The sequence below is a fragment of the Oncorhynchus nerka genome, linkage group LG7 (assembly GCF_034236695.1).
Source record: "Oncorhynchus nerka isolate Pitt River linkage group LG7, Oner_Uvic_2.0, whole genome shotgun sequence".
In the NCBI taxonomy this organism is placed as follows: Eukaryota; Metazoa; Chordata; class Actinopteri; order Salmoniformes; family Salmonidae; genus Oncorhynchus; species Oncorhynchus nerka.
Genome location: NC_088402.1, coordinates 26,106,255 through 26,132,841, shown reverse-complemented (window position 1 = coordinate 26,132,841; position 26,587 = coordinate 26,106,255). Strand labels below are relative to the sequence as shown.

At 43.5% G+C, this 26,587-nt stretch overlaps 1 protein-coding gene across 1 annotated transcript; it reads right to left on the bottom strand.

Moving 5' to 3' along the window:
* Positions 1-7,450: 7,450 nt before the first annotated feature.
* On the bottom strand, positions 7,451-18,992 carry LOC115131382 (transmembrane protein 170B-like). Its single transcript, XM_029663070.2, has 3 exons — positions 18,560-18,992; positions 9,923-10,093; positions 7,451-8,138 (listed from the first exon to the last, which is right to left on the bottom strand). The coding sequence occupies exons 1-3, from the start codon at positions 18,717-18,719 to the stop codon at positions 8,008-8,010; spliced, it is 462 nt and encodes a 153-aa protein (XP_029518930.1). The 5' UTR covers positions 18,720-18,992; the 3' UTR covers positions 7,451-8,007.
* Positions 18,993-26,587: the final 7,595 nt, after the last annotated feature.

Here is a 26,587-nt window from a genome sequence, read left to right as displayed (position 1 = left end):
TCGACGGCCATGACAGAACTTCCCACCACCAAAGGACCAAGCAGCGTGGTCAGGAGGAGAGGACACGACGGAAACCTGAGAGGCAGCCCCAAAATATTTTTTGGGGGGAGCAGATGACTTGGCGTCGGTGCTGAGGGGTGAGTCCAAGACCGAGGAGTAATTCTTGGACCGTTTGAGCGAGGAGTGGTTGGCAGTGGAGAGGGACGAAAGAGTTTGGAGGGGTTGGAGTTTGGAGCAAGACAGTCGCTTTGAGGAGCATGTGACCCTTCAGGCACTGTGCTTTGCGGTTACGCGTACTGTGTCGCTGGTACGCATCCACAGCCCAGTGCGTCCTGTGCCAGCGCCCCGCAGTTGCCGGGCAAGGGTGAGCATCCAGCTAGGATGGGTTGTGCCAGCTCTGCGCTCCAGACCTCCGGTGCGTCCGGTGTGTCTCCACGGCCCAGTATATCCTGTGCCAGCTCCAAGCACCTTGTCTCCTGTCTCCAGTCCGGAGCCTCCAGCGACGGTGCCCAGTCCGGGGCCTGGAGCGTGGTCTGCGTCCCGCACCTGAGCCGCCACCGCAGATAGATGCCCACCCAGACCGCACCTTAGAGAGCCTTTTTATGTCTCTATTTCGTTTGGTCAGGGTGTGATTTGGGGTGGGTATTCTATGTTCTTTAGTTCTATTATTTGTATTTCTATGTTTTGGCCGGGTAGGGTTCTCAATCAGGGACAGCTGTCTATCGTTGTCTCTGATTGAGAACCATACTTAGGTAGCCCTTTTTCCCGCCGGTCTTTGTGGGTAGTTAACTTGGTTTGTGGCACTAATGCCCTGTAAGCTTCACGGTCGTTTTTGTATTGTTTATTGTTTTGTAGGTGTCATTACAAATAAAGAGGAATATGTACACTCACCACGCTGTGCTTTGGTCCAGTTCATTCGACGGCCGTGACAGCTTTGTTTTGCGAAATAGGAAGCCGATTCTAGATTCAATTTTGGATTGGAGATGCTTAATATGAGTCTGGAAGGAGGGTTTGAAGAACTCCTCGTCAAACAAGAACTCCTCGTCCAATTTGAGGTGAGTAATCCCAGTTCTGATGTCCAGAAGTTATTTTCGGTCAAAAGAGACAGTAGCAGCAACATTATGTACAAAACAATTGACGAACAATGTGAAAAAACAAACAAAATAGCTTGGTTGGTTAAAAGCCAATAAGACAGCAGCCCTCCCCTCGGAGCCATCTGTATGTACCTGTCAGTGTTTTTATAGTTCACCAGTGAACCATTAATCTGTGGTATTTTAGTGGAAACTATTACGGCATGGCTAGATAACAGTCCTTAGAATAATAAACCTCTGGTCTGTAGAAAAGTGTGTTTGAACTAGATCACAGAGGTGAAGGCCGTGACCAGAGCACTTCCGGGTTACATTCCTGGAAAATAAGAGTACAGATTGTACCAGGGGCCACGTGAAGGACGACTGGGTTTCGTCACAAATGGCGACCTATTCCCTATATAGTGCACTACTATTGACCAAGCTCAGTAGGGCTCTGGTCAAAAGTACAGTATTTAAGGAATAGGGTGCTATTTGGAACATACCTCTGGTGTGACATGTCCAATACCAGGACAAGCTATGGAAGACAGTTAAAATAGGAAAGCAACAAAACAGAGTTCCGGTTTCGGAAGATAAAATAAAGACTGTCGCACAGGTAAAGTTTGGGGTAGCACCAAGTTGACGCACACACACACACACACACACACACAGACTCTGCCACACGTTCCCTGTATCATTCTCACACCGCCGTTCTGCCCTACTCTATCTACTCTTATAAAATATTTCCTGCCCCCTATCCGTGCTTAGCCTCAGGCTAAGTCCCAAATGGCATCCTATTCCCTAGATAGTGCACTACTTTTGATCAAAGCATTATGGATCCTGGTCAAAAGTAGTATACTATATAGGGAATAGGGTGCCATTTGGGACATAACCTCAGACTGGGCCACAGAGCAGCCTCTTAACAGCTCCTCTCAGCCAAACTCCTACTCATGAAACCCTCTCCTACTGGTTATAAAACCCTCTCCTACTGATTATAAAACCCTCTCCTACTGGTTATAAAACCCTCTCCTACTGGTTATAAAACCCTCTCCTACTGGTTATAAAACCCTCTCCTACTGGTCATAAAACCCTCTCCTACTGGTCATAAAACCCTCTCCTACTGGTTATAAAACCCTCTCCTACTGGTCATAAAACCCTCTCCTACTGGTTATAAAACAGTCCCTTGTATGAAGCCTTCTGGAAGAAACCACAGGGCTAGCCAGGACGCAGCGCTCTCAGGTGAGTAAAATAACAACAACAAAAAAGAGAACATGGCGATAACGACTTGAGACTATTTACTTTTTCATTCTACAAGCTACTGATTCAATTCCAATACACACACACACACCTCAATCAGCCTATATTAGGAAATACAGTTAACAATGACTCTTGGACATTGAGTACTTATGGTAGTACAGCTCAGAGGCTGCTAGGACATACAGTAATAGGAGACTAGGCATCTAAGCCTTGAGCTTTTGGGTTCCAGTCACGTACTTTGAATCCTCTGACAAGGCACATTACACAAATATCAACGGAAAGAACACTTGTCTATGGTTCTAAATAGTCTTTTGTTCTGACATGGAGACGAAGATCGGATCAAGATCTTTACGATTGTTCAGCTCCACTTGCTGTGTGACGATCTATCACGTACTGAGGGCTCTCATTGAACATTGAAGGGCTGTACCATACTAGCCGAAACAGCAAACTTCCTCAAACCCAAGGGGCGGCCACACCATGTCATTCAGCAGCTCGGTTCAAAATGGCTCTTATGCAGTATTTAGAGCACGTATTATTTAACGTTTTGTCTATAAATAGCCTAGGCTCCAGGCTCCATCTCCAGTGGTCTCCTGTTCCACCTAAAGCTGGATGTTGGACCCCTTTCTAGATCATCAGAGAAGGAAGCGGCTGGTCACCCAAGCAGCAGCACTTGGCAGCGCCAGCCCCAGTAAAAGGCCGCTCCCTCCTCTCATGATCCCTCCCTGGCATCGACTCCACATCCAGCACATCCCGCTGGGCAGACTCAGCGGAGCGATGCCAGGAGACCAGACATGAATGGGAGATGACAAGCCTGAGCCCAGTAAACAATGGCAGAGTCATATGGAAACACAATGGGGATTTGTGTTGGGGATGTGCGTGGATCTGTGGGTGGGGTGTGCCAGCCTGGTACGGCTTCAGCATGGTCAGACTGTAGGTATAGTGTTCATTTTGACAGGAGGGAGGGAGGGCCGGATAGATAGGACAAAAGGAGGTAGGAACAGAGAATAATGGCAAGAGGAAAAGAAGTTTAACAGAGGGGTGATGTGGTAGAGGAAGGGAGAGAAAACATTAAGTACAGATGGTATACTGCAGAACAGGAGCTTCTAGAAAGCAGAACGGTAGATTGCCATGGTCGATTGCCAGGAAAGGCAGAGCTTCAGCATCATAGTCCCAATAATATTTCTACTAATACTAATGGTATTTTTTACAATATCTTTCAGCTGAACATACTTTACTATATGAATAAATATATTTAATACATTTAGGAACAAGTGACAATGTTAGCAAGCAGTATTTTTACTGTAAAACATTTTATTCCAACTGACTGCTCAGTATGTACAGGAGAACATTTGTACATAAATAGGCAAGTTATAAACATCAGCGGTTCGCTGGTACAAAATTAAAAAATAACATATTATACATTATCTACATGTGTCACTTGTTTTGCACACCATTGTCTATAATGGATTGTCCAAATCCATTCACACACATTATCCGAGTTGTATTGCGCATGCAATTGCTGAGGGGCAGACTTGTCAGTGGAAAGAAAGTGTCATTTTGTACAACACTGGAGAGAACTGAGGGGGTGGCATGGGCTATAAACTCATGAGAGGAGGATTCTAGGACAGGGCTTCGTACAGTGGCAGTTGGCAGTTGGTGCTATTTAAAACTATCGGGATCATCTGTTGCAGAATGTCCCCTTTGACTTAAACCAAGGATTACCCACAATCACACAGGGATAGAACCAAAAACAGACAACCCAATTCTTACTCGTCCTCATCAGATTCCAAACATTTGAATTCATGGCACACACATTGACGTTCTGAAATGTGGTCATAGACTGTATAGACAAATACATGTTATGGGTATCAAAATACTGTCCATGGCGCAGTCATGATGTCTATGTGTGTTTCCAGTACATGTCATGGTACACATCCCTCTGATGAGAACTTTGTATTCTATTTACCTTAATAGCCGATGCATCGCGGTGCACTGATCTGAACAACAAAAGCTATGCTTCTTTGTCTCTCAACAAGAATAGTGCTTGGAGGTTTGTTGGCAGAAAAGTAGTTGTGAACACCTTGTAGATTACATTATTTTTTTTAGATTTTAAAAACACATTATGTAAGACATTGCTCAGTAAGACAACATTTCTGAACACACTGGGTCAGTCAGTGTTACACCTATGACAAGGTCCTTACCCCTTTTGCTCAACTCGATAAAGCATTTCAGATGCTGCAATGACAATTGTATTGCAGGCCCCTTCTGAAAAAAAAACAAGTTAATGCATGTTATAACACTCACATATACAACCACACAGACATACAGTACAACATCACACAACAACACTCTTGTCACAAGTCCTATGCACCATATCCAACTCTCAAACGCAGTTTCATTAACAAACAGAAATATCTAGATAATATCGCTATGACAGCATTGTAGAGCCATCCGAAATAACTCACATTTGGTCTCCGAACTCGAGCCAAAAATATTAAAATGAGTGTAATAACTTACTAATACAATATGATTTCAGTTGATCTGGGGAATTTGATAATTAATAGTATTTGCTGATTATAGTTTGTTTTATCCAAGTATTTTCTTTAATCAGAGAGTACTGAGAGAGATAGTATTGGATCGTCATATTAGATTAGGCAAATTATCAAACACAGTCGTTTCCAGACCATCTGGAAGCCTCAGGAATTCATTTTAGAATCAAATACAAATTCAAATACAAATTGACAATATCAAAAAACTGCCACAGGTAGATTTTCTTCTATACAACAACCACGATCATTACTGTATCAATCCAAAACCACCACTGACACTGGCTACTACTATCACTTATTCAATACTCAGCGTACTGGCTCCCTCTGGTGCACTGACTGGGTATTGAAGGTGAGTGGTGTCAATTACATAACTAAGGGAAAAAACCGAGCAATCACTTTCATTGGTAAACACTCTTAGATCACTCAATTAGGTCACACGCTGGAATTTCATATTAAGCCAAAATGAAGCAAATTTTGTTAACTTTTTGTGGGTTTGGGGATTTTAAATCTGTTTAGCTCAGTGCAAAATAATGGTTCTGAAATTAAAGCGATTCATACTTTCTCAGCAATAATAACAACAATCAGAAAGTAAGGAACCCTTAACAAATAAAGCTAACATGTGAGAATGAAGTCCTTTGGCATAAAAACAAACCCTTTGTTTCCAGAGAGGGCCTGGTGTGGTATTCACACCTAGTTTAGGGTGCAGCAGAGGGCCTGGTGTGGTATTCACACCTAGTTTAGGGTGCAGCAGAGGGCCTGGTGTGGTATTCACACCTAGTTTAGGGTGCAGCAGAGGGCCTGGTGTGGTATTCACACCTAGTTTAGGGTGCAGCAGAGGGCCTGGTGTGGTATTCACACCTAGTTTAGGGTGCAGCAGAGGGCCTTGTTTTATTGGTCCACAGTCAGTTACTGACAAATGAAAGTGACTGAGAGATGAGATATCGTCAGCTATTGATTAAAAATGAATGACATTGTAAGGTACAAACCAGTGGGCCTTGCAACCCTTCAATTCCAGGAGTGAATGTGTGCGTCCCAAATTCCCCCATAGGGCTCTGGTGAAAAGTAGTGCACATTGTAGGGAACATAGTGCCATTTGGGATGCAGTAAGACCTGTCCTATAGTTGGTTAATAAACGTGAACTGTTCCAGACGGTGGACAGGACAGACACGAACACATTCATTATGGTTAGTCCCACAGGGCCCTACAAAAAAAACATTGCTCTGCAGTCCCAAAAGCACCTCCAAAACCACAGCAGTGCTTCTCAAACCCATATGGCTACAGTCAGAAAAAGGGTGCACTATGAAGGGCATAGGGTGCCATTTTGGACAAAAACCTGCTTTTTGGGACCCACTGTGTGTACTGGTGATGGGACATACTGTATAAAATCCTATATGGATCTATGGGTCACCCACTGGGACCAATATCATAAAACAAACTGTGCGAAATAAAGGCAGGCCGTTGTCAGTGCAATATGCAAAGTCTAACTTAGTTAAAACACAAACAATACACACACCTAACAGGGAGGAAGGCAGGGAGCCATAGAAAATGGCTGTTTCAGCAGCAGTAGAGGATACTTCCCAAATGGCACCCTATTCCCTATACAGTCCTACTGACCCTGGTCAAAAGCAGTGTACTATATAGGGAAAGGGTACCATTTGGGATGCACACTAAGTCTCTGACCTTCTCCAGGAATGGCTCTCTATGGAGTGGGATTTATAGGAGTCAGGACAACATTGTTATCACAACAGCCAAGTAGCGGCTGGATTCCAACCGCAAAACCGTAACAGTAAATCTGCACCACAACACAGACAGTAAAACTTCCAAGAGATACTCTATCAGAGATATTCCTCAATAAGCAATACAGCTGCTACTACTAGGACAATTCTTCCTTTTTACTTCAGTTAATACATTAGTTTACCTCCATAAAACCCTGTAAGAACCAAGTAGGAACTCTGACCCTCTCCAGACAAGGTTCATGGTCAGAGTTGCTATTTCCCCAGAGTACGTTGGACAACCTGGACTGGTCTAGACTTGACAAACATCTAAAGGGCTCTATACTGTCAACGCAAATGATGGACCTACGTCAGCTCCGTTTGCGTATGCAGAGCCCTTAACAAGCGTAGTGGTTATCTCCATAGTAACCTTGAACCAACGGAACCTCAACAACCTACTCTATTTAGACACCTCTTAGGTAAAGGAGTTGGATCACCAACATTTAGAAAGTGCAAAGGTTAAGCATTATGGATTGTTGCAAACAAAAAACCTGCTGTGGTAGTTAGAATACTTTAAACGAAAGGAATGGTTATTAGGATATCATTTTCCAAGGACAGAAGATGCAGTTGTTTGTGGTTGGTAGATTTTTTTAACACTGAATGGTAGTTTGGTTGACCATCATCGTTGCGTTTACAACCTCTCAGGCATGTCAGAATGATGGTGGGTTTTCGCAGGTCCAATTTTGTTCTGGCCATCTCATCAAAGTACCGTGGCACTTCAAGGACCGTAGACTTGAATTGTTCAATTAATTACAGGTTGCTGTGGTTTGTCTTTACTGTAAAAAAAAAAAAAAATAGGATTCCCCCCACACAAATAGAACAGAAAGCCTTCAACCGTCTGTAGAGATGGCCATGAAAGCATTCCCCTTTACAACACTGAAGTCCCAGAGGACATCGGCACATAGAACCTCAAATTAGCTTTCAGTTCAGGATGTGGTTTCACTGGCTTGACACTTGACAGAGTCTGTGGACATCGCCAACTGGTGGAGAGCCCAAGGAAGTGTGTGTCTTTGACACACAGAAGTGAGGTCTGCATTGAGAGGTCCCTTGTAAGCAAAGGGAGCTCTAGCAAACGTAGCAGTGGCTGAACAGAGACACTAGGGGGCACTCTTCCACATTCATCCATCCTCAAATGTCTAGACGTCTAGGACTGGGACACCATCTTCTTCTCTTCTTCTATTTGACTCTGTTTGTTTTCCTTCAAATACTACATGCAGTTAACTGCCACCCATTGCCGTCTCTGCTTGTGTAACTGGTGGGATGTGAACTCCGGTCTATCGGACCTGTCCCTCCCTTCCCCTTTCCTCTCTCCTCTTTTGTGTGTCTGTTCGTCAGTGAGTCTGTCCGTGTAGCAGAGTCATCTCTTCAGAGAGTGGCCAGTATACGTGAGAAGGAGATGACTACAGAGAGTGTGGTCTGGCCCACTCCAAACACCAGGGCCTGGAGAGGGGCCATGTCCTTCCCTGCCACACGATACACCCCTGCCACGGCCGCACCTGGAAAGAGACACACACATATAGATTATATGACATTGATATGACTATAAATATGGCATACAATGGGCCTACAGACACATACCGGCAGCCAGTCAAGGCTTGTCAACTCTGGTACAGACTGTTCAATAGCATTTTAGTACCAATAAGAATACACTCAAAAAAGCTCTTTCCATGAAATAGACTGACCAGGTGAATCCAGGTGAAAGCTATGATCCCTTATTGATGTCACTTGTTAAATCCACTTCAATCAGTGTAGATGAAGGGGAGGAGACAGGTTAAAGAAGGATTTTTAAGCCTTGAGATATTTGAGACATGGATTGTGTATGTGTGCCATTCAGAGGGTGAATTGGCAAGACAAAAGATTTGAGTGCCTTTAAACGGGGTATGACAGTAGGTGCCAGGCGCTCCGGTTTGAGTGTGTCAAGAACAGCAAGGCTGCTGTTTTTTTTACGCTCAACAATTTCCCGTGTGTATCAAGCATGATCAACCACCCAAAGGACATCCAGCCAACATGGGCCAGCATTCCTGTGGAACGCTTTCAACACCTTTTAGAGTCCATGCCCCAAGGAATTGAGGCTGTTCTGAGGGCAAAAGGGGGTTCAACTCATTATTAGGAAGGTGTTCCTAATGTCTTGTGCATTCAGTGTATGATCTCTCCTCATCCTTCCCTCGTATCGTCATAGTTCCCTACTGGAATCTAAAGTTGTCTCCGTAGAACCTCCTGCATGGGCAGATGTAATACCGTTAAAAGATGTCCCTTTTAAAGCTGGTCGCATTAATACGTGTGATTGAGTGCCTGACCCCATACTGTTTACTTGCCACTCTGGATGCATCCCAAATGGCACCCGATTCCCTTCATAGAGCACTAGTGCACTATGTACTGTAGGGATTAGGGTGCCATTTGGGATGCATCACTCTCTCTCTCCCGACAGTTTAGTCACATGCTTCTCTCACAATACGCCAACCGCCTGTATTGAAGGTCTCTTGAAGAAGGTCTCAAAAGTACAACTGTCTGAGTGAAACTTTAAAAAAAATATTATCTCAAAGCCAAGATACAAATCTTAATGTAAGTCAACATGGTAAAGAAAAGACAAGGGAGCGATAACCTATAAACTGGCTCAAAGTTGTTGACGTCTGACTTTTGCCAGTCGACCAGTGAATAACCTCACCTTCCCTCCGTCTTGACAGAGTGTTACTGGCTGGCTGCTGCTAGACGGTGCTAGCTCTTAGCTGTTTCAGCGTACACACGGGGCAATGCACAGGCAATAGTCTGCTCTCTCTCAGCGAGCTTCCACATTAATAATAAAGTGGTCTGTCTATTTTTGGCTTGGCTTGCCTCTCTGTGATGGAGTGTGATTCACCCAGCCCTGTCCTCAGGAGCTCCTGCCCTGTCATACCCTACGTCATGCTCACAGACTCACAGACTGCGTCCCAAATGGCACCCTATTACCTATACAGTGCACTGCTTTGACCAGAGCCCTATTGGTGCACTATGTGGGGTAGAAGGTGCCATTTGGGACACGTAAAAAGACCGGTCTATTTCCACAGAAAGATACAGTACTATGTACCACTCTCTGATATACTTAGCTACTGGACTGGAAGATGATACATCAGAGTAGGGAGCATGATATTTGGGGTAAAAATGTTGCGCATGTGTACAGAGGACAATGGGATAGAGAGAGTCAGACAGACAGACGGACAGACAGACAGACAGACAGGACAATACACACAGACAGAGAGACAAACACACACACACACACACACAAAAGTGGGCGGTGACTTACTGGTGATGACCCCACCGGCCAAGGAGGCCAGGAAGCCCACGCTGACCAGGACCAGGGTGATGAGGCGACCCCTCTTGTGGCGCTGCAGCATGACTAACATGAGCAGGCCCATTGCCCCGTGGACGAAGAGCGAGGAGAAAAGACCCCACAGGAACACCCAGTACCACATCTCTGAGAAGAGGGTAGGAGAGAACACATGCAGTCGAGTGGTTATACACAGGGAAACAACACACATCGAATAGAGTGGTTATACACAGGGAAACAACACGCATCGCATAGAGTGGTTATACACAGGGAAACAACACGCATCGCATAGAGTGGTTATACACAGGGAAACAACACGCATCGAATAGAGTGGTTATACACAGGGAAACAACACGCATCGAATAGGGTTATAACAACACGCATCGCATAGAGTGGTTATACACAGGGAAACAACACGCATCGAATAGAGTGGTTATACACAGGGAAACAACACGCATCGCATAGAGTGGTTATACACAGGGAAACAACACGCATCGAATAGAGTGGTTATACACAGGGAAACAACACGCATCGAATAGAGTGGTTATACACAGGGAAACAACACGCATCGAATAGAGTGGTTATACACAGGGAAACAACACGCATCGCATAGAGTGGTTATACACAGGGAAACAACACGCATCGAATAGAGTGGTTATACACAGGGAAACAACACGCATCGAATAGAGTGGTTATACACAGGGAAACAACACGCATCGAATAGAGTGGTTATACACAGGGAAACAACACGCATCGAATAGAGTGGTTACACACAGGAAACAACACGCATCATAGAGTGGTTATACACAGGGAAACAACACGCATCGCATAGAGTGGTTATACACAGGGAAACAACACGCATCGAATAGAGTGGTTATACACAGGGAAACAACACGCATCGAATAGAGTGGTTACACACAGGGAAACAACACGCATCGAATAGAGTGGTTATACACAGGAAACAACACACGAATAGATGGTTATACACAGGAAAAAACACGCATCGAATAGAGTGGTTATACACAGGGAAACAACACGCATCGAATAGAGTGGTTACACACAGGGAAACAACACGCATCGCATAGAGTGGTTATACACAGGGAAACAACACGCATCGCATAGAGTGGTTATACACAGGGAAACAACACGCATCGCATAGAGTGGTTATACACAGGGAAACAACACGCATCGAATAGAGTGGTTATACACAGGGAAACAACACGCATCGAATAGAGTGGTTATACACAGGGAAACAACACGCATCGAATAGAGTGGTTACACACAGGGAAACAACACGCATCACATAGAGTGGTTATACACAGGGAAACAACACGCATCGAATAGAGTGGTTACACACAGGGAAACAACACGCATCGAATAGAGTGGTTATACACAGGGAAACAACACGCATCGAATAGAGTGGTTATACACAGGGAAACAACACGCATCGAATAGAGTGGTTATACACAGGGAAACAACACGCATCGAATAGAGTGGTTACACACAGGGAAACAACACGCATCGAATAGAGTGGTTATACACAGGGAAACAACACGCATCGCATAGAGTGGTTATACACAGGGAAACAACACGCATCGAATAGAGTGGTTATACACAGGGAAACAACACGCATCGAATAGAGTGGTTACACACAGGAAACAACACGCATCGAATAGAGTGGTTATACACAGGAAACAACACGCATCGAATAGAGTGGTTATACACAGGGAAACAACACGCATCGCATAGAGTGGTTACACACAGGGAAACAACACGCATCGAATAGAGTGGTTACACACAGGGAAACAACACGCATCGAATAGAGTGGTTACACACAGGGAAACAACACGCATCGAATAGAGTGGTTATACACAGGGAAACAACACACATCGAATAGAGTGGTTATACACAGGGAAACAACACGCATCGAATAGAGTGGTTAGTTAGACAACTCTGTAGGCATACCAACAACCTCAGAAATGTTGACATACAAGTGTAGGATCTTAATTTGAGCCAGTTTGTTACAGCAGGAAAATAATCCAGCAGCAACAGGAAATGGGAATTATTATGTAGATTGTAATTAACCCTGTCAATCCCAAGCCAACAGCAAAAATCTGCTTTTCTTTCATTTATCTGCATGTCCAGCCCTTATATTTGGCCTCACAATGAAGTGTTCTACCATTTTATTTTCAGGACAACCTGGGCTACAAGTAGAATAGAAAACTATTTGACATAAACAGTTGCATTCATGCGTTGTATTGATAAAGGTCAATAAAAAGAAACAATGTCCGCCAAAGCAAAAACTTGATAAAAATGATTTTAGATGAATGTAGAAGAACCCCTGATCTTCTAATGACTCTTGTGTGGCTTGTACACTTCCTAGAGTAAAATTAGCATGTTTCTGAGTTTCTCAGCTCTTCATAGATATCTTTGTATTCATTTGTAGCTCAAAACATTCGGACTCAACAGATGTTTTTGTATAAAAGCCCCGGCCCCCTTAGGGAGCCGCCCTTGTCTCACCGCTCACTGCTCTAGCTCAGCCCCCGTTAATCACACAGATTCATGGTTGGTATCTACGGATGCAGAAGAAATAGACAAATCCAATGGTATAACCAGAGTTACCGTGGGACTCATTAGGTTCATTTACATTTTTTTGTTAGGGCAAATCAAGTATGACATTTTAAAGTGGATTGTACTGTACACACAGGTCTCTGAATGGAAAACATATGGTTAGAATAGACACATTTGAAGAAACAACCCCTGCGAGGTGTCGGAGAACATGGCCATTGCTCTGAAGACAGAACCAAGCATGTGGTTTTAGACGTATCTCTAAACAAACACCCACAGAAAAGTGTTTTGTTTGAAAACACAGGTACAGGATGATATCTGAGAGAGAGAGAGAGACAGACAGACAGACAGAGAGACAGACAGACAGACAGACAGACAGACAGACAGACAGACAGACAGACAGACAGACAGACAGACAGACAGACAGACAGACAGACAGACAGACAGACAGACAGACAGACAGACAGACAGACAGACAGACAGACAGACAGACAGACAGAGATAGAGAGAGAGAATCAGTCATAGAGCCCATTGCCCTTTATGGTTGTGAGGTCTGGGGTCCGCTCACCAACCAAGACTTCACAAAATGGGACAAACACCAAATTGAGACTCTGCACGCAGAATTCTGCAAAAATATCCTCCGTGTACAACGTAGAGAGAGAGAGAGAGAGACAGAGACAACTCTGTATATATATAATATGACATTTGTAATGTCTTTATTGTTTTGAAACTTCTGTATGTGTAATGTTTACTGTAAATTTGTATTGTTTATTTCACTTTATATATTATATATTATATATTATCAATGTTAACACGTTTCCCATGCCAATAAAGCCCTTGAATTGAATTGAATTGAGACAGAGCCAGAGAGAGAGAGACAGAGACAGAGAGAGACAGAGAGAGACAGAGAGAGAGAGAGAGAGAGAGAGACAGAGAGAGAGAGAGAGAGAGAGAGAGAGAGAGAGAGAGAGAGAGAGAGAGAGAGAGAGAGAAAGAGAGAGAGAGAGAGAGACAGAGAGACAGAGAGACAGACACAGAGAGACAGAGACAGAGAGACAGACAGAGAGAGAGATAGACAGAGACAGAGAGAGACAGAGAGAGACAGACACAGAGAGAGACAGAGACAGACACAGAGAGAGACAGAGACAGAGAGAGAGACAGAGACAGAGACAGAGAGACACAGAGAGAGACAGAGAGAGAGAGGCAGAGATAGAGACAGAGAGAGACAGAGACAGAGAGAGAGAGAGAGACAGAGAGATACAGATACAGAGACAGACACAGAGAGAGACAGAGACAGAGAGAGAGAGAGACAGAGACAGAGAGACACAGAGAGAGACAGAGAGAGACAGAGACAGAGAGAGAGACAGAGAGAGACAGAGAGAGACAGAGAGAGACAGAGACAGAGAGAGAGAGAGACAGAGAGATACAGAGACAGAGACAGAGAGACAGAGACAGAGAGAGACAGAGACAGAGACAGAGACAGAGAGAGAGAGAGAGAGAGAGACACAGAGAGACAGAGAGAGAGACAGAGACAGAGAGAGAGAGAGGGAGGCAGAAAGCAGCAGCACATATGCGATTTTCAATCTGGGCCCATCAAGAAGGCAGCCGAGCATCTTAATAAACACTATGCAACAAAACAGGCTGCATTCCAAATGACACCCTACACAGACATAGTCTGCTGTTAGAGATTAAAGTGGTAACATCACAAATCCAGGTACCCATTTGGAAGGTTTATGAAGGGTATTAAATTCATTCAGTTAAGGATTTAAAAGCACTTAAATAAGCATTAACATCTCAAATCCAGGTACCCATTTTGATGATTTATGAAGGGTATTAAATCCATTCAGTGAATGATTTAAAAGCACTTAAATAAGCATTTCAATTCAATGTTATTTCAAATTTTGAAAAATGTTTGGATACTGAGCATGTACCTGCTCTGTTGCTCCTGTCAGGGGAACTACTGTACGAATCAACATTACCCCAATGAAAACCCCAAACTGACACATCTCTTGGACACCCAGAACTAGTCACACGATATTAAACTGGCTCACATACGGTACATACAGTCTAATTATCCCATTTCACAAAGAGATCCTCCACAAATATAGAGACCGTTATGTGTTGGGGAGGATGGGACACAGTCTTATGAAGTCCCAGAGAGGGTCCTGCAGAGAGCCCGATTCACATTCTCTCCCTCTCTCTATTCCTTGTTTCCTGGGCTACAGGCTCCAAGAGACAAGCTTTGCGAGGGGCCAGATTGGCTCCACTGCCACTGAGGCAAAGTGGGTTGGATATGAGACTCGACTGGATGTTTGGGGGTAGGGGAGAGAGTGAATGGAAGCTCAGAATGCTTTGATTGGATTTTGGACATGTGGCAACATTCTGGCAATACATGTGCCAATGATTTGAATGTTCTGAATGTGCCGTCTAATATGTCAACATCTGCTAGGCTACTGTCGGGATGGGAATTTAAACCCCTCTGCAAAGTAATGTATGAATCAGTAGAAACTCTTTAACATATCCATTTGACCTTGTTCCACAATCCACTGAGTGCCTACCTCCTACCTCCTCCTGTATCGATCAGGCCGACAGCTGTCACGCTCGGCATAGAGAGAGAGACATTATAGGGGGGTGACACAAGGCCTTTTGTGCTGCCTAGCCTGCATGGTCTAAACAGAACACACAGCCAGCTCAGTCAGCACAGTGGCCGTGATGAGTTACAATACAGGCCCCTATCTGTGGTCACCTCCCATCTGGCAGCGGCGTGAGATGCCAGGGGAAGACAGGGTCGGGACGAGGTACTGTAAAGAGAGGGAGAGGGATGTATCGAGAGCGAGACAGAGAGTGGCAGAGAGAGGAGGATGGATGGTACAGGGAAAGAGTGTCTGTGTGAGAGAGCGAGAGAGGGAGGAATTGGGGCCAGACTGGAGAGGCACGCCAGTCAAGGAAGAAAGGTGTGGAACGAGATACTGTAAAGAAAAGGAAGGTGTTGTAGAGAGATACAGAGGTAGAGAGAGAGAGAAAGAGAGTGAAATATTGAGTTTTGGAAAGAGAGAGACATAAGGAGAGTGAGATAGATGGATAGAGAGGAGCAAGCAGGGCCAGACTTGGGCCAGAGAGGCATGCCACCGCCAGCCAACTCCATTAGGATTCCACACAGGCCCCGGGATGGCGCTAGCTGAGCAGCTGCCGCCCAACACTAAGCCTGGCTGGATTTGTGGTGCATAGGGGCACACCACACACCTCTGCTCTGTCACACCACTGGAACATAGATAGCTCAGCGGCACCATTCTCTGCATGGCACCGCTTATACTGTGTGTGTGTGTGTGTGTGTGTGTGTGTGTGTGTGTGTGTGTGTGTGTGTGTGTGTGTGTGTGTGTGTGTGTGTGTGTGCGTACATGCGTGCGTGCATATTTTATGTGTGTGAGGGGTTGGGGGGATGGAGTTGAGGTCGCCTGTACTCTGGATTGTAGTACAGGTGCTGTGTCATCTTCAGGCATGCAACCCAAACCTCAACTCTACCCCTCAGTCAGAAGACTGTAGTATTATTAATGTTTGTCATGCTGCTAATCCCCTAACACGAACCTGGGGGCCTCCGTCAGCAGCTTTCACAACACACAGTGGGGGCCAGCTGGCCTCACATGCTAACACAAAACATGAAAGAGAAAAGCATTATGTTCCCATTCCACTGATAAGCGGCAAACGTTTGACCCATAGAGCCTACAAAGGCACTGCAAGGCATTGGTTGTATCCCAAATGGCACCATATTTAGTGAACTACTTTGGACCAGGGTCCTTCTTTCGACCAGGGCCCATACTTCTGGATAGTAATGTCATAGTCACTGCTACAGCCTAGTCAGGCTTTGAGAGATTGTCCCCTATGACAGAGAACAGCAACGATACAGTACTGTGAAAAACACCTGAAAGTTGTCATTGAGTACTGTAATAACATGTAATGAGATGCTAATAGGATGGAATAACATGGCAATAGCACGTGACAGAAGTGTGAACAATTTAAGAGAAAAGAAAGCATGAAAAGACTGATGGTGCCACCACTAATCAGCAGTAATCCATCTGAGCACATCAATAATCACATTGTACAAAGACAATGGCAAATCTCTTTGCTGGGTGCATGGAATCTTATTACATCATCCTGTCGATTTTAAACTGAAAAACAGGCATGTTTTTGTTCTTGACTGAGAATAGAGAAGGAAATAAGAAGTGAAACTGCTGGTATGGATGTTCACAGGAAACACCATTTGTTAAAGTACTCTGCCAGAGGAGTCTGTGAGTGACACTGTAAAAGTATAAAGGAGTTGTTTATCATAACTTGTAGAGTTTATGGCCACTGTGTGAGTCTACATTGAACTTGCTGAGGGCATCTAACTTAATTGTAGCTTGTTTTTCATGACTGGTTTTGAGGATCGTATGGCAGTCCTGCTGCCAGATACTGGATGGCACTCATTGGTTTACTCTTGTCTCACCACCACAACAACTTTACTTCTGCAATACTTGTGCTTGTGAGTCACTTCCCTGCTGAGTCAGCATGATTAATCATGGTTGTGTCCCAAATAGGGTGCCATTTGGGACGCCTTCCATGTCTTGTTTTTCTTCATGTTTCTCAGCCCAGGATGTCCGCTTGGGCTTGCTCTCATAACATCTACATGCCAGCTATGATGCCCGTATACAGTGTGTCCATCCTTCTCTTTGCAAGGCAAAAAGGAATTCCAGTCAAGAGAGGTCTTGAAATATCTTGCTATTATGACATTGTAATGTCAATTGTTCCACCGCCCAATTCATTCCTAGGTTATTGTATTCTTAGGTTATTGTATTCTTAGGTTATTGTATTCTTAGGTTATTGTATTCTTTGGTTATTGTATTCTTAGGTTATTGTATTCTTGGGTTATTGTATTCTTAGCTTATTGTTTTTCTTAGCTTATTGTATTCTTAGGTTATTGTATTCTTAGGTTATTGTATTCTTAGGTTATTGTATTCTTAGGTTATTGTTTTTCTTAGGTTATTGTATTCTTAGGTTATTGTATTCTTAGGTTATTGTATTCTCTTAGCACTTTAGCATTTTCACTCATTCAAAATGAATACCACAAGTACAATGACCAATATACTAGCATGCTGATATCACATCTCATTATGTTAATAAATAAGAGAGGGGGGACAGGATAGAGAGAGAGACAGACGGATGGACAGACAGACAGACAGACAAAAATACAAAGAGAGAGAGTCCTAATTGTAATGACTGGTTAGTCGGGTGTTTAATCATCTTTTGTGACACTGTCACTCATGACTGTTTACATTTCAACAAATACTTATGGTAATTTAGAAGTTACCCACTGCTGTGCAGAATAGTCACAGTAGTCTACAATACAGCGTCTAGGCCTCCTTTTATACACACATACCACATACACGTCGATGGATGTGCCATATCTCCCTAGAACACCCCAGACAGCCTATCCGGGAGTTGGTGAGGATGACACTAATTACCTGTGATTACTCGACCGCAAGACAAAGGAAGAGGGCTGTGTGGCTGCAACAGAGATGACAACACTACATTTCACAGTGCCAAGTGCATTCATGCAGCACAATGATGCATTAACCGGTAGAATATATGTGTTTTTCATTCGATGACTGAGTTAAATTATATTTGTGTTTATAATTTAATTGCCGTAACACATTGGCCGTTGTTATTCAAGTGACATGCCTCTTAATATGCCTCTTAATAAAAAGTAAGGTACCGGTAGGCTACAGTATGGAGACCGACACACTTCGGGGCAGTTAACGGTGCCCGGTTGATATTTCATACCGTGTATACTCTCCCTTTAAAAATGGACGCGCACAGCTGCCCATGTCACCCCATTCTATCCAACAGTACAGTAAATTAATAGAAAACGGCCAGCCCTGTGTGTAGCCTACAACACCGGTAATTGGATGAACCGAGCCAGATCCCACACACAACGGTTGAAACGCTGCCAAGTGCACGACATGTGTTTACACTGTACAGTAATAATGTGACATACAGTACATAGCCTACCTGTGAAATGTTGCAGCGTCGTGCCTTGCACCCAGAGGCTCAGCACTTGCTGCACGGATAGATTGATAGAATAATCCCTATTCGTGTTCATGTTTCTGCCGCCGCCCGGGTTTGCATCCCTCTTTGTCAAATGGGTGTAAGTGGCTTTTGACGAAGACATCGAGGAGAACGGGGTGGCATGAGCTCGGAGGCTTGATCCCCCGGCGCGCACCCCTCTACCGGTGCCTCTGTTTCGGCTTAACGTTGTTGGTCTCCGCGCGGGGAAGGAAAGGGCCAACAGCTCGTCTGCTCGTGCTCATTCTCGGTTGCAGCGGCGGTTGTTTGGAGGCCATGATGAGGATGGCAGCGCAAACAGAGGAGTCGTCCTACATCAGCCCTTCTCTCTACATAACCCTTAAAGGGGCCGTCACCAGTTAAAGGGGAGTAGACAGTGAAAGCGTACTGTTATGATATTGTAGCAGCTTATGAATGGGGAACAAAAGATGAGTAATTAGTACAGTAGCGTTTACGCTGAAAACGTGCGTAATCATTTGGACCATGCGGGCGTAAGAGAGCGGTAAAATTGTGAAAATCAGTGATGGATGTTGTAGGCTAGTAGAAGTCTGCATTTAACTAAGGAGTGAGCTGGCAAATAATTTGATTTTAAATGAAAAGGCAGTTTTGTGACACTGTACTACAAGAATGATGCGTTTGTGTATTGCAGGGCGTTGTCCATGACGTCGTATTGATGCAGGTACTGTCCATGGTGCTGATTCGCTCCCGAAACGTCAATCTTAAATCGCCTGATAAAGGTGGAGTAGCATAGCATAATATAAATAAGAGGCATCATATTCAGCAGATCATATATTCTGTATTACTATAAAATGAGTAAATATTAAGGTCCTCTTTCGGAAATATATCAGAGATGTATCAGCTAACATTCCAGACACAAAGAGTTTGCTGTGAAAGAGGATGAAAAATCTGAAAGCGACTTTTTATTTGTCTATTTAGCAGGAACCATGCACAGCATAATAAAGAGCTTTTTGCACCAGATCTAGCAACAGAGCTTATCTCCATTATGGTCGCTTCGACAAATAGATATTATCATTTAGATCAACACTTTGCATGTTTTACATTTCACATCAAGTTAGTGGGGAGACTTTTTACAGTAGGTCTAATGACTATTGTTAATAAGCATGAATAGACTTTGAATTTATAAATGTGAATTCCAGCATTGCTACAAAATGTACAGTACCAGTTAAAAGTTTGGACACACCTACTCATTCAAGGGTTCTTCTATAGTTTTACTATTTTCTACAATGTAGAATAATGGTGAAGACATTAAAACTATAAAATAACACATTTATTTGACCTTTATTTAAATAGGCAAGTCAGTTAAGGACAAAGTCTTATTTAAAATGACAGCTTACCCTGGACGACGCTGGGCCAATTGTGCACCACCCTAATGGACTCCCAATCACGGCCTAATGTGATGCAGCAACCAGAAAAGTGTTAAACAAATAAAAATATATTTTAGATTTTAGAATCTTCAAAGTAGCCACCCTTTGCCTTGATGACAGCTTTGCACACCTGGCATTCTCTCAACCAACTTCATGAGCTAGTCACCTGGAATGCATTTAAATTAACAGGTGTAACTTGTTAAAAGTTAAATAGTGGAATTTCTTTCCTTCTTAATGTGTTTGAGACAATCACTTATGTTGTGACAAGGTAGGGGTGGTATACAGAAGATAGCCCTATTTGGTAAAAACCAAGTCCATATTATGGCAAGAGCAGCTCAAATAAGCAAAGAGAAACTACAGTCCATCATTACTTTAAGACATGAAGGCCAGTCAATCTGGAAAATGTAAAGAACTTTGAAAGTTTCTTCAAGAGCAGTCGCAAAAACCATCAAGCGCTATGATGAAACTGGCTCTCATGAAGACCGCCACTGGAAATCAAGACCCAGAGTTACCTCTGCTGCAGAGGATAAATTCATTAGAGTTACCAGCCTCAGAAATTGCATCCCAAATAAAGGCTTCACAGAGTTCAAGTAACAGACACATCTCAATATTAACTGTTCAGAGGAGACTGAGTGAATCAGGCCTTCATGTTCGAATTGCTGTAAAGAAACCACTACTAAAGGACACCAATAATAAGAAGAGACTTGTTTGGGCCAAGTAACATGAGCAATGGACATTAGACTGGTGTAATCTGTCCTTTGGTCTGATGAGTCCAAATGTGAGATTTTTGGTTCCTACCGCTGTGTTTTTGTGAGACGCAGAGTAGGTGAATGGATGATCTCTGTATATGTGGTTCCCACTGTGAAGCATGGAAGAGGAGGAGTGATGGTGTGGGGGTGCTTTGCTGGTGACACTGTCAGTGATTTATTTAGAATTCAAAGCACACTTAACCAGCATGGCTACCACAGCATTCTGCAGTGATACGCCATCCCATCTGGTTTGCGCTTAGTGGGACTATAATTTGAACAGGAAAATGACCCAACACCCCTCCAGGCTGTGTAAGGGCTATTTGACCAAGAAGGAGAATGATGGAGTGCTGCATCAGATGACCTGGCCTCCACAATCACCCAACCTCAACCCGATTGAGTGGGTTGGGATGAGTTGGACTGCAGAATGAAGGAAAAGTAGCCAACAAGTGCTCAGCATATGTGGAAACTCCTTCAAGACTGTTAGCAAAGCATTCCAGGTGAAGCTGGTTGAGAGAATGCCAAGAGTGTGCAACGCTTTCATCAAGGCAAAGGGTGGCTATTGTGAAGAATCTAAAATATTAAATATATTTTGATTTTTTTAACACTTTTTTGGTTACTACACGATTCCATGTGTGCTATTTCATTGTTTTGATGTCTTTACTATTATTCTACAATGTAGAAAATAGTACAAATAAAGAAAATCCCTTGAATGAGTAGGTGTGTCAAACTTTTGACTGGTACTGTATAAGCATTATTAAGATTGTAAAGGCTTCTTACTGTAACATATGTAACATTGGGGTTTTGCAAATGGCTTTTTCTATGTTTTGCAAATGGCTCTACAGTCGTTACATTTACATTTACATTTAAGTCATTTAGCAGACGCTCTTATCCAGAGCGACTTACAAATTGGTGCATTCACCTTAAGACATCCAGTGGAACAGCCACTTTACAATAGTGCATCTAAATCTTTTAAGGGGGGTGAGAAGGATTACTTTATCCTATCCTAGGTATTCCTGAAAGAGGTGGGGTTTCAGGTGTCTCCGGAAGGTGGTGATTGACTCCGCTGTCCTGGCGTCGTGAGGGAGTTTGTTCCACCATTGGGGGGCCAGAGCAGCGAACAGTTTTGACTGGGCTGCGCGGGAACTGTACTTCCTCAGTGGTAGAGTGCAAAAATGGTTACATTTCTGTGTGAGAGTGGAGTCTAAGGATAAACTTCTATAAGCCAATAAGACAGTCTAACTTTAATTTGCATGATTCAGTTTCAATACATTAAACACTGCAAAAACAAAATTGAAGTACAATGTGAAGCCATCACTTACACTGTTTCAATTTCATAGTCATTGTGAGACTGATTTCATAGTCGTTGTGAGAGAGAGAAAGAGAGAAAAAGAGAGAGAGAGGAAGAGATAGACAGAAAGAGAGAGATTTACAGGGTGACATCGAGACAGACAGACAGACAGACAGACAGACAGACAGACAGACAGACAGACAGACAGACAGACAGACAGACAGACAGACAGACAGACAGACAGACAGACAGACAGACAGACAGAGTTAGAAAGAGACAGACAGAGACAGAGCGAGAGAGAGAGAGAGAGAGTTAGAAAGAGACAGACAAAGACCGAGAGAGAGAGAGAGAGAGAAAGATACAGTGTTATGGTCTCTGAGTGTTCTGGAACAAATCTCTAAGGGTGAAGTATTTTCAGATGTGTCCCAGTTCAAAAGGTATGAAAATGAAGAAGATACGTCAGACATCTGACACCTCAGGAGTGTACCTTCGACATTATGTCAGGAATGCACAGTGAGGTGAACGACCTGAATGTGATTTGGTAGATGGAATGCTATGTCGATCATAATAGGATCACTGTACAATACCTTGGGCTAGAATTACTAGGCTTTTTCACTTTCAGTAGGCAATACAATTCAAAAACAGACATAAACAAAAATATATATATTTTTAAGCTTGATCCCTGTCTAAAGATTGTATTTCCTATCTTGTTTACTTGTGCTCTACCTTAAGTTTTATTCACTTTTGAAAAGAACGGGTGCAAACTTTGATATACTAACACTTGATCTGGTCTAGTGTCTGAGTTCCAAACAGCCTTGGCATCATAACAAAAGATATAGCTTACAATAGAGAGAAAATGTGTCATAGGTATAATTTCACCCTCTGTGGCACTACCCTGATCGTATTTCCCATCCATAAAGCTGTGAAAGTAGCAGACTGTGTCAACGCTCTGCTATGGACAACATTGGCTTCTTGAACCCTTTGGCTTCTTGAGTCCTTTGTAGTGGTTGGGAAGTTTTGCTCTGAAGCTCTCTCTCTTTCATCCCACACTGTTAACCAATCACCATCCCCCACCAATTATCCCATGTGAACTACTGTAGGCTCTGAACAGATGAACCATAACAGCCAAATTGATGATATATAGCAATATTGCACGGGGCGGTTGGGTTTTTACCTATTGTTGGATCTGTGATATCAGGTATTGAAATAGATAGATTGGATTTCAGTGTGTATCTGATATATAAAGAAGTGAGGAATTCAACTGTGGGATTTTATTGAGAGTGAAGGGCTAGGTAGATGAAAGGATGGCCATTTCTGGGGGTTGTAGCCCAACCCCACCCACCCTCCAGACCTTTCAGCAGTTTAGGTCAGGTTAGTGGGATGAAAGAGCTATTTGACTCTTTCTCACCTCTCTGCATGCCTTTGATACTAAGCTATCTCTGTACGGTGTGAAAACTTCAATGGATATCAGTCATATGATCTGGATCCCAAATTGCACCCTATTTCCTATATATAGGAATTAGGGTGGTGTTTGGCATATGGCCATGACCTATGTGAGTCCAAATTAAAATAATGTTCCTCAGTGAAATGTTCAGTTCAAATTCACTGGTACACTAGATATGCAAAAGTATGTGGACACCCCTTCAAATTAGTGGATTCGGCTATTTCAGCCATACCCGTTGCTGACAGTTGTATAAAATCGATTACATAGCCATGCAATCTCCATAGACAAACATCGGGGGTAGAATGGCCTTACTGAAGAGCTCAGTGACTTTCAACGTGGCGCCATCATAGGATGTCGTCAGTTCATCAAATTTCTGCCCTGCTAGAGCTGCCCCGATCAACTGTAAGTGCTGGTTATTGTGAAGTGGAAACGTCTAGGAGCAACAACGCCTCAGCCACGAAGTGGTAGGCCACACAAGCTCACAGAACGGGACCTGTTCTCAGTTGCAACACTCACTACCGAGTTCCAAACGGCCTCTGGAAGCAACGTCAGCACAATAACTGTTTTTTAAGGAGCTTCATGAAATGGGTTTCCATGGCCGAGCAGCCACACACACACAAGCCTAGCTTCGGCTGGAGTGGTGTAAAGCTCGCCACATTGGACTCTGGAGCAGTGGAAACAAGTTCTTTGGAGTGATCATCATGCTTCAACATCTGGCAGTCCGACGGACGATTCTGGGTTTGGCGAATGCCAGGAGAACGCTACCTGCCCCAATGCATAGTGCCATCTGTAAAGTTTGGTGGAGGAGGAATAACGGTCTGGGGATGTTTTTCATGGTGTGGGCTTGGCTCCTTAGTTCCAGTGAAGGGAAATCTTAATGCTACAGCATACAATGACATTCTAAACAATCCTGTGCTTCCAACTGTGACAACATTTTAGGGAAGGTCCTTTCCTGTTTCAGCATGGCAATGCTCCTGTGCACAAAGCGAGGTCCATGCAGAAATTGTTTGTCGAGATCAGTGTGGAAGAACTTGACTGGCCTGCCCAGAGCCCTATCCTCAACTCATAGAACACTTTTGGAATGAATTAGAACGCCGACTGCAAGCCAGGCATAATTGCCCAACATCAGTGCCCGACCTCACTAATGTTGTGGCTGAATGGAAGCAAGTCCCCGCAGCAATTTTCCAACATCTAGTGGAAAGCCTTCCCAGAAGAGTGGAGGTTGTTATAGCAGCAAAAGGGGGACCAACTCCATATTAATGCCCATGATTTTGGAATGAGATGTTCGACAACCAGGTGTCCACATACTTTTGGTGATGTAGCATACGTTGTAGTCCTGCATAGCTGGTAGACAGTGTTGATCATAGAATGGCATATTCATCTTCATTATAATAAAATGATTTTGAAGCTCAGAATAATTCATCTCTGTTTTGATAATAAAACATATTTTGTAAGAAAATAAACATGTAATTAGCATATCAAATACAGCCATCCCACGTTCTAAAAAAAACAATAGGATTTAATGAAGCTGTAGCTGAATCTAAAACAAAGGTCAGGTCGAAAGAGATCAATATTTAATGACTGCCACAACTGCCACGTTAAAATGTAAATGTTTTCCTTTTGAAAAGGAGCCTTGGCGCACGCTCATCTTCCTGTGAACTACAGACTTTTGTTTCATTATTTGGCCACCAGATGGACTCGTGCTCCAGTTTCCTCTATATCCCTGCTGTAGTTTTCCACAGACAGTCTATTTCAGTTCAATCCCATTCTTGCTTTTATGCTTTTATGTGACTGCACCATGTGGTTAGACGAAAAATGTAGGCGCCTTATATTTAGCCTTCTTTATTTGTTAGTGCACATTGCAGCACATCAATAACAAATACTGTAGGCTTATACAACCATGCACAGTTCTCAATACTTGGAACACTGAACAGTTTGAGTTCACTGAACAGTTTGAGTTCACATTGAGTAAAAGCCTTATAGATTGATGGTACACCATTAAATGACTTATATTGTTGAATAAATGTATCCAATAATTAAGAGTGAGCTTTCCCAGGGGAAGCTCTCCTGTGGGTTTTCGTCTGAAACAGAGGGATTTTGGGACAACCTGTGATATTGTCACAGTGTTCAGGACAGCTTCTCAGTACCATTGTGCTCCTCCACAAAGTTAGCCTCGGGTATTGCACAGATGAAGTATTTTTGATCTATTTCATTGTCAACCCCTTTGTTTGTCCTGTGTAATTGAACCTGCAAGGTGAGATATCGTCCAAAATGCTTTCACTCACACGTACCTTTTCATGTACGGGTGCTGTGGTTTCTCATTGTTTCTTTCTCTTTCTTTCTCTCTTTTTTCTCTTCTTTTGCTGCAGGCAGACGGCCTTCATACCGGTGAGTCATCAACAGAAGCTCTTCATCTGGTTAGCATCCCTGTCACAGGATGTTACCTTAACTGGAACCAACTGGCTGAAGAGGATGAATCAAGGGCACCCTGCTCCCAAATGGCACCCTATCCCTATATAGTGCACTACTTTTGACAAGGACCAATAGGGTGCCATTTGGGATGCATACGAGATGCTTGTTCAGTCTATAAAAGCAAGGCATACAGTACTGTACACTCATCTTAATCCTCTTTTAATTTGGTTTCCTTATCTGTTTATGTTTGGTTGATTCAAGGTTTTATGGCTGGGGACATTCACGAGGATCGATTTAACTGGTTGATTGTATTGTGTTGGGGCTAGGCAGACATAGCCTGGTTCCAGTTCTGTTTGTGCTGTCTTGCCAACTCATATGGTCATTGTTTGGATTGTACAAACAGATCTGGAACCAGTCAAAGGAGAGCACAAAAAAGGCAATAAAGCCAGTGAGTTCAATCAGTCAGGAATTTATTTTGTGTGGAGAACAGCCAGCCAGCTAACTAGCGACCTCAGGTTCACTAGCGGTGTGTCGCTGCCGCTCACCTTTGATGAGTGTCCATGAGTTCCCCACAGTAAATCACAGGTTGAGGTTGAACAGCGTTTGATGTGGTTATCTATGTCTTACTGAGGGACAAAATCAGATCTGAACCACCTGAGATCTAATTGGCTCCTGCATGAAAATAACTATGTGCTC

Excerpts from the sequence above, each read along its gene's own strand:
- LOC115131382 (XM_029663070.2), bottom strand. The coding sequence starts at position 18,719 with ATGTCTTCGTCAAAAGCCACTTACACCCATTTGACAAAGAGGGATGCA. Across the intron at positions 10,094-18,559 it reads GACGCTGCAACATTTCACAG|AGATGTGGTACTGGGTGTTC; the intron begins GTAGGCTATGTA and ends CCCTCTTCTCAG. Across the intron at positions 8,139-9,922 it reads GGCCGGTGGGGTCATCACCA|GTGCGGCCGTGGCAGGGGTG; the intron begins GTAAGTCACCGC and ends GTCTCTTTCCAG.